Source organism: Diadema antillarum, unplaced genomic scaffold (assembly GCF_040938485.1).
Source record: "Diadema antillarum isolate AM-2024a unplaced genomic scaffold, OU_Dant_1.0 seq00000386_RagTag, whole genome shotgun sequence".
Taxonomy (NCBI): domain Eukaryota; kingdom Metazoa; phylum Echinodermata; class Echinoidea; order Diadematoida; family Diadematidae; genus Diadema; species Diadema antillarum.
Window position 1 is genome coordinate 2012737 of NW_027271384.1, and position 13013 is coordinate 2025749.

General features: G+C 36.8%; 1 protein-coding gene across 1 annotated transcript in view; it reads left to right on the forward strand.

Moving 5' to 3' along the window:
• The window catches only part of LOC139731840 (myosin-IIIb-like), a 66729-nt gene that overhangs the window by 20443 nt on the left and 33273 nt on the right, over positions 1-13013 (forward strand). The window contains exons 9-10 of the mRNA XM_071642715.1: positions 8762-8870; positions 10617-10736. Of these exons, the coding sequence (XP_071498816.1) occupies positions 8762-8870; positions 10617-10736 (229 nt within the window). The remainder of the gene's footprint in view (positions 1-8761; positions 8871-10616; positions 10737-13013) is intronic.

Here is a 13013-nt window from a genome sequence, read left to right on the forward strand (position 1 = left end):
ATCAACACAATCAGCCGGTATACATCGAGAAAGTAGCATCGCATCATCACCAAAACTGTATCTTTCAAAACTGCTCCCGCCATATTGTTGGCTTCTGATTCCAAATAGCAGTAGGGATGACATAGCATACATCAAGTCAGAACAATCTACTTTCTTCAATTGTATTCTCTCCTTGTATTTTCAGAGATCAATCAATCAATCGATCAATCAATAAATCAATCACGAATCAACCACTTCTGCCTATTCAGGACATATTGGGTTTTATATGTCCATATACCTAACACCTACAATCCAAAGATACATGGTATATCTTGTGATGGTTTTTGTTTGTTTGGGTTTTTATGCCTCCGCAACGAAGTGGCCGGAGGCATTATGTTTTCGGGTCGTCCGTCCGTCCGTCCGTCCGTCCGTCCGTCCGTACGTCCGTACGTCCGTACGTCCGTCCGTCCCGTTTTGTTTTTGTCGATATCTCAAGAACCGTGTGGTGGTTTTACATCAAACTTGGTATGAGGGTATATCCTTGGGGGATAATACTTTGTGTGGATTTAAGGGTCACAGGGTCAAAGGTCAAAGGTCACAGATTATTTTGTGAAAAAAAAAATTGAAATTTCATGTTTTTCTCCATATCTCGCAAATGGTTCGAGGTATCTTCATGGAACTTAGTATATATGCTTGTACCGATGGGCAGTGATTATCTAGGGAAGTTGGGGGTCATGGGTCAAAGGTCAGGGGGTCAAAGGTCAAGGTCAACTCCTCAAAATATCACTACTTTCCTTAAAATGCAATATGCCTGAAGGTTTTTTTTTTTTAAACTTGATGTATGGCATGTATTATCCAATATATATTTTTGGGGAAGTTTCTTGCCAAAAGGTCAAAGGTCAAAAGGTAAAAGGTCAAGCGAAAGTGCTAAATTGCACTTTTTCCTCCATATCTCGAAAGTAACTCCAGGTATCATCATGAAACTTACATATTTATGCATGTTCAACCTGACAGTGATTCTCTTAGGAACTGTGAGGTCAAAGGTCAAAGGCAAGGTTTAGATAATGCTATTTTCCCATTTGATACTGAAATTATACTTTTTCTCAATACCTTGAAAATTACTCAATGCATAAACTTATAAAAGGGTCAAAAGTCAAGTAAAAATCATCAGTTCCCCAAATACCTGCACTCTGACATTTTAATCATTCATCCAATTGAACCTAGTTCTAGGAAAGTGAACATTCAGCACATTTGTGTCAAACCTGTCGTTTTGATATTTTGCCAATTGTGTGAAACTGTCATCACACTTTGTCAAGACATTGTACTATAGACCTATTAGGAGAACCATGCATTATGGCGGAGGCATATCAGTAGCCGTAGCGATATATCTAGTTTAATGTTTGCATTTTTATGCCTCCGCCACGAAGTGGTGCCGGAGGCATAATGTTTTCGGGTTGTCCGTCCGTCCGTCCTTCCGTCCGTCCGTCCGTCCGTAATGAATTTTGTGGACAAGCTAACTATCAAAACCTGTTGAGGTATCCTAATGAAACTTGGCATGTATATGTATTGGGGGGTGAAGTTGTGCCTGTCAACTTTTGGGTGCACATGCTCAAGGTCAAAGGTCAAAAGGTCAAGGTCAAATACATAAAATTTCACTTTTTCCACCATATCTATGAAATGCCTGAATATATTTTCTTGAAACTTAGTGTGTATGTGTATTACCCAATTAAGATTCTCTGGTGAAAGTTTGGGTCATGAGGTCAAAGGTCAAAAGGTCAAGTGAAAATATTAAAACTTCATTTTTTTCTCCATACCTTGGAAATTGTTCAAGGTATCTTCATGGAACATAGCATATACATGTACTGACTGGCAGTGATTATCTAGAGAATGTAGGATTCATGGGGTCAAAGGTCAGGGGTCAAAGGTCCAGTGTAACACTTCAAAATTTTACTATTTCCCTCATGTTTATGCAATGCCAGCAGGATTAATTTTTTTTTTACACTTCGTGTATGCATGTGTAACCTAATAGAAATTCTCTGGAAAGTTTTTCTTTTTCTTTTTCTTTTTTCTTTTTTTGCCTCAAAGGTCAAAAGGTCAAAGATCAAGTGAAAGTGCTGAACTAACTTTTTCCTCCATGTCTCGGAAGTGGCTCAAGTTATCTTGAAACTTACTACATATTTATGCATGTTCTGCCTGACAGTGATTATCTTATGAGTTTAGGGTCAAAGGCCAGATGAAAATGGTTTGTACAACAAATTACTATTCAATACAGAAATTGCACTTTTTCTCCATACCTTGAAAATTACTCAATGCTCTTATGCATGAATGGGTCAAAGTCAAGTTAAAGTCCTTAAATCCCCAAATACTTGCTCTCCTATTCATCCAATTAAACCTAGGTCAGGGAAGGTGGACATTTAACACATTTGTGACAAACTTGTCATTTTAGTATTTTGCCAATTTTGTGAAAATGTAATCACACATTGTCCACATGTGCTATCTAGACCTATTAGGAGAATCATGCATTATGGCAGAGGCATACCGCGCCATAGCGACATTTGTGATTTTTATATGTGTTCGTGGTGGAAAAAACCCACAAATGTGCTGGTCATGTTATCAGAAGTCACTTTCTGCACATGTGGTCCATACTTCCTCTGCGTGTGTGTCTGTGTGTGTAGTGTGTATGTGTATTTGTGCGTGTGTGTGTGTGTGTGTGTGTGTGTGTGTGTGTGTGACAGACACAGATAAAAGGAGAGATAACTGGTAAAGACTATGAAAAAAAAAAGTTCTTGCTAAGTTTCATGGTGTACATCTTGTCTGTTCGAATGGTGCGAGGAAGACCTGTTCAAGGCATTATTTTTCTGCAGTGGTCACATGTTGTTAAATGTGTTAAATTAGTAGAATTACCATAACTGTGTCAATGTTTGATTCTGATGAAAGCCTGTTACAGTCACCAGACACAATGAATGAGAAAATACTTTCTGAATATTATCTAAAAGTTCATATTGAGACCAACACTTCCTACTTTTTGATAAGCATGTTATGATTGTTCTTATTATTATCATCTAATACTGTTTTTAAAGTGTCAGTTGCACTTTGTCAAAATAATCATTATCATTGTCATCTTCATTACCTTGATTATAGAAAATTGTGAAGGAAATACCTCAGATCACATCCAAGCCCCAACACTGTAGGCTGTGGACTTTTTAAACCTCACAATTTGTGCAGTAATTTGTGCAACAGATCTTACCTGGGGTCAGAAAACTTTCCTCTCCGTCAACTGCTGTAGTAATAGGCAAGGTGAAGCTCCCATTAATACTACTGGGCTATTGATACTGATACCTCTTGATACATGTATATCAACATCAAGTCCAATTTTGCCCATTTCTAGAGAAGACATGTAACAAACACCAGGGTGTCTCTTGCGCATATCCTGAAAGTTTGTCTTCTTCCTTGACAACGCCAGGTTCTATTTCAAAAGAGCCCTTGACTGGTGACGTGGAGTGTTTTGTGTATCGTACAGCTCGCTCTCAATAAGAACTCCTGAGGGTCTAACTCTTTTACCCCGTTTATACTAAGGAAAAAGGGGGTTCTGAAGCCTCCTGTAGCAGCCTCGAGCAGCCTTTCAGCTCAGTATAAACAGACAGAATTCAGAAAAGGAGATCCGATCAGGTCAGGTTCTGAAACCACCTATGGGGCTGATTTCAGAGGCTGCTATAGCAGCCTTTGATGCAGTATAAACGCTAGGGAGTTCAAGAAGCTGCTTTTTAGCCGACCCGGAGGTAATTGCTGAAGGTCATTACCTGCTTACATAAACAACCCAGCCGTCTCGACCAATCCCGGCTGAAGAAAGCCTTTCAACTTGCACACTTTCATGCAAAAGCCCGCGCCATGTATCAGAGGGAAGGAGCCAGTTGGGCCCGCTAGGGCCTGCTAGGGTCTGCTTTGGCGAGCAGTATATTAAAAAGACGAGAGGCTGCTTTCTCAGAGTGGGCTTTTGAACCTCCTCGAGGAGGCTCTGAAAGCTGCTAGCAGTACAAACTTGGTATTTAAATCAGAAATGTGATGTCAGCGCATCTACAGAGAGTGGTAGTCCTTCTAAGCCGTGTGTGCAGACCAATCCTAATGTGTTCATGTTAAAGTGATACATTACTATGTGGTCAAGAAAGTTTTTCTCCTGAACAGCAGATGTGGCTGATTAATGACCATTTGAAGTGTTTTCCCTGAATCTTGTCATTTTCAGGTGGGTCGTCAGTGATGACCCGAAGAACATTCTGGTACAACTTGCTCAGATATGTCTTTTTTTTTCTGTATTAAAAAAAAAAAAGAATGCCTAACAATTTCTTTGCTTGTTTGTTGCTTTCAGTGCATGTGGTTACAAGTATGTTTTGCTGTATTTCTGCATACATATATTTTGGAAAATGAGAAGACTTATTGCATTTTCTTTTTATTTGGAGCTATTTATTTTGTGAATAACTAGTAGAAGACCTCCATCCAAAGTTTTTTTGTGTGCTCCAATCAAGTTTTTGTAAATAATCACCTGTAAAGAATAGAATATGGCAGAGTATTGCAATCTTTTTTCTATCATGCAAAGTCTTTTTGAAATCGAATGGGGATTGATACGTTGTATTCTTATGTCTACACTGCCCTGTTCTAAAGTAGGAGTGATACTGCATTATGCTCTGGTGTGAATTGGGCCACTCTTTTGCCTATTTCAAAACTCATATCACATGCACATCAGATCATACTCTGTGTGAGCAACAGAAGGAAGCGTCATTCTTTGTGGCTGTGATCCCAGGCAATTCCTCAAAGACCAGTGGGTGCAAAGTCAACTTGAACTAAGTTGCCTTTGACGATTTAAGCTGACCAGAGATTGCTCACGGGCATCTGAGGTTCAAGTTGTATCTCTATAGATCCTTGCTTTCATATGTACAGAGAGAACGCTGAATGACAAACACGATTTCAATTGTGATTCATATCATCGTTCATTCACATGACTGTGGAAGGCTTCGCAAATTCTGCTGTTTTGAATTTCAGAGCGAGGAGGGGAGGTTTGGCTTCTCTCCAAGTTCCCATCAAACTCTTGAGCTGTAACTAGCATGCACTTTGACTGCAGCGTGAGCCTATGAGGAGCGCTGTCTTTCTGTAGAAGTAGTTGAAAGGTCACCGTAAGCTCCAACTCAAGTGCAACTGGAGGTCAATTACGATCACATGCACAGTCATCTCGCTGCTTAATTTTGACGAACCGTGATGACAGACCACCTCCGGACCGTCATTTGAAACGAGATGAAGCACCCTCTGTGATTCTAGTTTGCATTCACACGACAAGAATGCTGAATTTTAAGCATGACTCTAGTGATGCATCGCTACATTCGTTTTTTCAAAGTAAGCACACTCGGTTCGTGTGAAAGCTAGGTTTGATTCCGTCTTAGCAGTACTAGTGCAGTGGACTCCCGTTATAACGTAGTCCTCAGGACTGACTTTTTCCTTTCGTTGTATAGAAATTTTGTTATAACCATACAAATAAACAATAAAAAAATGTAGAGCCGATAATTTTGTGACCTGGATTTTTGTTCAGTTGTAACAGGAATTTCGTTATAACCATGTTTGTTATAACGAGAATGCACCGTATATAAGTAAGTGGTTGTCCTAATTGTTGTAGGCTTGAGCAGGCCATGCAGGGTTCTTTAAAAGAATACATTATTGCAAAAATGAAAACAGTAGTCATCAAGGATGTTTTCCATGGTTTACTGGGACAGGAAAAACAAACAACAGCCCATAAATGTAAAAAATAAATGAATAAATCAGAGTGATAAACAATCTCTGAGTAGTGTGTCCTTGAGACTTGTTCAGAGCACTGTAAAATCTTGAGGGTTAGACCAGGATGAAACATAATGCCCTGTCCCCTATAGATGGCCTTGACATGATAAGGACCACTGCAAACTTGATCACCACTCCCTTCAATGCCAAAGCCATGTTTTGTGCACATCCAAGCATGCCACATCCAGTCTGCTCTCTGCTTTCTCTTCTCCATCCCCCAATTTGTGCTGGTACTCTGGTCTGTTGGTCTAGTTCCAAATGCTCCTTAAACTCAAGTCCAAATTAATTGACCTTGTAGTTCTTCCCTGTCTATCTGTATACAGTTTCGGGGGGGAGGGGGGGGGGTTTGACCCCAAGAAACAGACAAATAAGAAAAAAGATTCTTCATCCTTGCACTTTTTTTTTGTTGACTTGTATTTTGGTGTAGATATATATGACACGAATTAGGGCAAAATCAATGACATCCACATGCAATAAAGATTATATATAGCGGTACATTGTTTGTGTTTTCACGATGCTAAATTTTCTGCTGTACATAGTACTGTCTTATTTATTCTCAGATTTAGCTCAAATGAGGCAAGGACAGGTGTTTGACAACCATTGCCATATTATGATCATTGAGTGGTGTGTGCTGCCTACTGTGCACTTATACTTTTGCCGAAAAATTTAGACCACATGTTCACCCTTTTGAAGGAGCACATTTTAGAGATTTTAAACTGAAGTTACAAGGAGCTATCACATGTTTGAAAGGGGGTTGGACCATTTTTAGGGGGATTTGGGGGTTGCACACTTACAATGTAGGCTCCAAGCAATGACAACACTACAGTAGCAGTAAATTGCTTTAGTAGCATGCCTAATACCAACTCCTTTTTTTTTTTAGTTTGTGCATGTGCACTAAAAGATAAAATACATAAAATCATAAATTACATTTCCTGCAATATCTATTTTTGAAGCATCACCATAAAGCTGACTTGATGCAAAGCACAGCTTTTGTGTGTTATGCAGGTACTGCACCTTATTATGCTACACACCATTTCTTAATCACATTTCCATACAATGCATGGCATGTCATTAGCTTTAGTGTGTAGAAAGAAAAAAACAAACAAAATCTATTTATGTCTGGATGAGAAAATATCTGATTGTCCTTGATTTGGGATTAATTATTCCCATTGAGATGCATGTGATACGCAAGCATCTGCCTGACTGCTTTGTGGAATTTCCCTGAATTTAATGTTTAAAGGTTTGCAGTCTTGCGTACATACACGTTTAGTGACTGAATGTCCCTGAAAAGATTGTATTTTACTCAGCATTTTCTCCTGACATGAATGCTAAGTACTGCATTTAAAAAAAAAAAAAAAAAAAAAAAAACCTGACTGAAGTTTCATTTGGAGTAATAGCATGCAAACTAGGCATGTGCATGTACTTACCTGCAAATTCATGACTGACTCTGCTTTCCCTGATTATACAAACTTATCATCACAAATCTAGTTCACTGTTTCAGACAAAGGGAATAGTTTGAAGTTTGAAGGATTGAGTTGGTTTAATTATTGTGTTTTGGAAGATTAAGATTAAAACTAATAATGTATAAATTGTACATATCAAGGGTTTTTTGTTTTTGTTTTTTCATGTTGTCGCTGGAGGAATTGTTCTAAGTGTTTAGTTTAACCCGTTCAAGACTAGTCTTGAATATACAACTTGTACTTGGGCAAATGTCTATGGGAAATGCATGTTAAAGCATAATCTAAGATGTGATTAGTACATTCTGTATGGGCATTCCAGTACTAGTATTTTGATTTTATCATTGCGCTGTTGTGACAGTTGTTTATGTGTTGGGATATCTTTCACTTAAGGATGACTTATTCGTTTGTTTGTTTGTTTGTTTGTTTGTTTGTTTGTTTGTTTGTTTTTGTGTTTGTTTATTCCTAAACATGCACAAATGTTTTCTGGGACCATTGATGCCATCAGTTCTTTTTTATCAGTCACTTAGGGTGTGTTGAACCTACAGTTAACTTTATTAAAGCCATAGAATCTCTCAGAGTGTATCAAATCATTAAAGTGTTTGTTTACTGCCTCAATTCTTTGATTCCGCTAATCTCCATCTCAAAAAATATTGTGAGAGTAGATGGTCTTATCAACCAGAATAATGGATAATCTGTGGAGATAGGAAAAGTAAGCAAAGACATTGGACTTGCCTTTATTTTGGTTATGACTTAAAATGATTTTTAAATTAAGTTTCATTTAATCTCATACAGGACTGGTTATTGCAAAAATTATTCATTTGTGGTTGATAATATTGGTTGTTGGTAGACTGAATAATCTAAGCTCTGCATGTGTGAAGGCATGATTTTTGTTTGTGCACCTAAAAGAACTTGTGTTTTCTATGTGCACCAATTTGCTGTATATGCATGTTCATTTTTCAGTATTAAACACGCTCTTTTATCAGCATGAAGAAGCTGAAGCAGCATACTGTATATGCTTGGAAATATACTAATGAAATGTATTTTCATACCAAAGTCAGAGGGATTGTTCAGTAATGAATACTGTAAAAGTGGAAATTTTCACGATAACATGAAACTAGCACAGTATAGATAAAAGAACACAGATTTTTTGTTTTTTGTACAGCTGTAAGTAATACTATCTATTTTTTGTGTTATGCACTATATCACTTTTAATTGTTATCATCATTAGTATGATTATGATTATGATCATTACTATCGTTATATTATTATTACTGCTATTATTTTTCTATGTTTATATTATTACTTTTCTTATCATTATTATCATTATCATCATCATCATCATCATCATCATTATTATTGTTATCATCATCGTCATCATATTTTGATTCCATGCAATCAAGGACATGCTAAGTTCATCTTGCCTGGCTGAGCACAAAAAATTACTCGCGCAAAGATATCTATGTGTACAGTATTCGAATGGAATATTTGGTGATATTTGTTTCCAGGATCTGCTTGAGATCGCTAAGGAGGACCTGATTGCGCAGCTGACGTACACAACCAGCATTGCTCATGGGGAGAGGTTTCAGAGGAACTACACAAAAGCCCAGGCCATCGGTAAGAGAGAGAGAGCAGAGTGTCGTTGAAAGAATCAGGGCTGTCAGTTTTGGCCTACCTGTTTGCCATCACATGCTCACAGAGCAGGGCTTACCTGGGGGGGGGGGGGGGGGGGGGGGGGTAACAAGCTTAAATATTTTGCTTTATTACCTCTGCCAAGGGAGGGGGTTATGTTTATCAGCAGCACTTGTTTGTTGGTTTGTTTGTCCACGTGCGAAATAACTCAAAAAGTTGGGAACGGATTTGGATGAAACTTACAGGAAAGGTTGGGAATGACACATGGAACAGATGATTAAATTTTGGTAGCGATCTGTGAAATTTCATGGATTTTATGAAGGATTTTCGATATTTTGGCAGGTAGGGTCAGTGAACTTTGGAGTTCAAGCAACGCATTTTTTAAAGTTTGCATGTACTTGCACTAGAGTGCATGCTCTAGTTTCTGGTAGGGTGAGGCAGTCATGTTGCTAAGATTTCCATCTTAAGCTTTAATGATGAAAAACATGAAAAATATGCAATAAAGAAGCAAAAGACAGTCTTTAATGATGTATTTTATTAGTGCTAACAAGCTTAAATGTTTTTCTTTATTACCCCTGCCAAGGGAGGAGGTTATGTTTATCAGCAGCGTTTGTTTGTTGGTTTGTTTGTCCATGTGCAAAATAACTCAAAAAGTTGTAAACGGATTTGGATGAAACTTACAGGAAATGTTGAGAATGACACATGGAACAGATGATCAAATTTTGGTAGCGATCTGGGAAATGTTATAGATTTTATGAAGGATTTTCGATATTTTGGCAGGTAGGGTCAGTGAACTTTGGAGTTCAAGCAGCACATTTTTTAAGTTTGCATGTACTTGCACTAGAGTGCATGCTCTAGTTTCTGCTCGGGTGAGGCAGTCATGTTGCTAAGATTTCCATCTTAAAATTTAATGATGAAAAACATGAAAAATATGCAATAAAGAAGCAAAAGACAGTCTTTAATGATGTATTTTATTCGTGCTAAATGCCATGCAAGATATAAGTTTTATAATACATAAGTTTGTATATTAATGCCTCTTTTTAATGAGTCCAAAGTATTTTTTTGACTCCCAACAGTTGTGCAATGTTTCATACCTGGTGCATTATGGGCATTTTTTTTCCAGACTAGCCTTTTTGAGAATTGTTCCAAGTTGCAAGATGTATGCACATGTATTAATATATAAATTTGTTTGTTCTTCTTTTTATCTTTCTATTTATTTATTTCTTCATTTATTACCTGGCAATATATTTAATGAACTCTTTATCTTTTCATTTATTTACCTTGCTGCAAATATCCACTCTATATGCTTCATGTTATTCTAACGGTTTGTTCAAGCAGGGTCCTGCCTATTAAGTCAGATCTCTTTGGTTTTAAATGAAATGAGTATGCGGCTAGTACAATACATATCTTTTCAACATACATGGGTTTAGAACATGGCTGATATTCTTTTTTTGCAGCCTTGGCAGTTATACTTATTAACAGTGGCTGTCTTATTGACCAATAGCAGAAGGTCAGGTGAAGCTGAAAACAAAGCGTAAGAAAGAAATTGTTAAATGTTTTAAAATCTTTCGGCAGATACAAGATGTATTTGTTAATCAGAGATGATGGCAGTGGATGTCTGGCTGATAATTGATATATCTATTCATTAGTATTGAATCAAATGTACGAGAGATATATTTATGGTACTGATGTGATGAAAAAGTTTTACCACAAGGTGACTTTGTGCCACAGATGCACGTGACGCCATGACAAAGACGCTGTATGGTCGGCTCTTCAGCTGGATCGTCAACAAAATCAACCAACTTCTAGCCCCCGAGGAACAGCTGGAATCCAGCCAATCAACAGAGATCGGTGAGCAGCACTTTCTAGGAATATATATAAGATATATATATATATATATATATATATATATATATATATATATATACACACATATATACTGTATGTCAAAAAAAAAATTACAACGGGACCCTCCGCAATGATATCTTTACAAATAGTGAATCAATCCATTATACAAATTCAGGGTATGAAACTATAACTCATTGCCCACATCTTACAGAAAACCCCATTCAATTTGCTTCAGTGGTTAAAGGGAAATGAGGAATTTTGTACAGGATGTCAAGAATCTCTTCCCTCTATAGTTTTGTTTATTGTATTCACACACAAAAGCATCGAAGTGTTAAACTTGGAAGAATCAGACTCATGACATGCTTTACAACAGTCCACATTTCTCTGTGACCGCTTAACCAAATTGAATGGGGTTTTCTGCAAAATAGAGCTAAGATGTTATATTTTAAGACCCCGAAGTAGCATTTAGACAGTTTAATCATATTGGGTGTTATCAATGCAAAAATTTGATTGCAATTTTTTGGGGGACATACTGTATATATATATATATATATATATATATATATATATATATATATATATATATACACTCAGCAAAAAAAGTAAGTTCCCCCCTAGCATTTGTGGATATATCTCAAAAAGTATTCAACTGATTTTCATAATTCAAACGGAAATGGATATAGAATTTTATTACTCATAACATCGAATTTTATTACTCATAACATGAGAGGCAAATCATTGCCACCAAATATCATTATTGGTGTGAAAAAAATGCATTTTATGTCAAAATGCATGGAAACAAAAGTTGCACTTTAGTGATTCGCAATGACTTTTACACAAATAATCAAACAATCACTCATGATTCTGAACATTTAAGCATGGGTTATTGCATATTTCTATATCTCTTTCTTTTCATGAGCATATAGTGAAGTATTTGAAAATTGATATGTCCACCACCCGCAATGACCAGCCGCCATCTCCTCCTCGTACTGTTAAGTAAAGTTTGTACTTGGCGCTGCTCAATGTTGGCCCATGCTCTCTGCAAGATGCGCTGAAATTCTTGCAGTGAAGTGTCATCTTTCAACTTCTTGCTCGCTTTCCACTTAATGATATCCCAAAGATTCTCTACTGGATTACAGTCAGGGGATCTTGCAGGTCACTCCATACGTTCGATGCCATTTCCCTCAGCAAACTGATCTATAACTTGAGGGCATGATGCAAAATGCCCACAGGCACATTAATGTGATCAACCTAAATTGGAATTACAAATCACATGGCTTCTACCAATATTTTCATATTGAGAAGGCCTATTGTTAAAAAAATATGCATAACATCTGTTTAATAGGGAAGCACATTGTACCTGAAGAAATTCCTGAGAATTACACAATTTAAAAAGATCATTTGATAACTTACATAGGAAATGTAAACAATATGCTTCCTATGGCCTAAAGTGCAACTTTTTTCCCATGCATTTTGACATAAAATGCGATTTTTTACACCAATAATGATATCTGGTGGCAATGATATGCCATTCATGTTATGAGTAATGAAATTCCCTATCCATTCCCGTTCGAATTATGAACATCCGTAAAATACTTTTTGAGATATATCCAAAAATGTTAGGGGGGAACTTACTATTTTTGCTGAGTGTATATATATATATATATATATATATATATATATATATATATATATATATATAAAACACATACATACATATATATCTCTCTTTTTCTCTTTGTCTCATTCCATGTGTCTCTTTCTATCTACTTCCATTTTTGTTTTGTCTCTTTGTCTTTCTTGTCAGTCTGTGTGAGAAGTTTTTGTTTTTGTCTCTTTGTGTCCACATTGTATCTCTCTGTCCCTCTCCATGTCTTGTCTGCCTGTATGTCTGTTTGTTTTTCTCTCTTTGTATTCATGCGTTATGTAATACATTTGACAGAAGAAAAAATGTTTTTGATACATACAGAACTTTTATATAATTGAACACAGTTAAACGTAGAAAATCAGTATCAATTTATAGAGCAGAGCGAGATTAGCCTACATAGATTACTTTTTATTTTATTATTGCAGAACATAGTGAAATAGAGGAACTCAGGAATGAAAGTTTATGAGCGCAAACATAGACAACTTCCTAATATAGAGTTACGTTGAATGACCAGTATTGCGTACTAGAGATATTAAACTTTGTATGTTTGGCATGATATGTTTTGATAGCTGGAGATATCACCGTGTCAGTGAACTTTCTGGCAGGAAACTCCTCAGTTTTGGTTGTAAAAG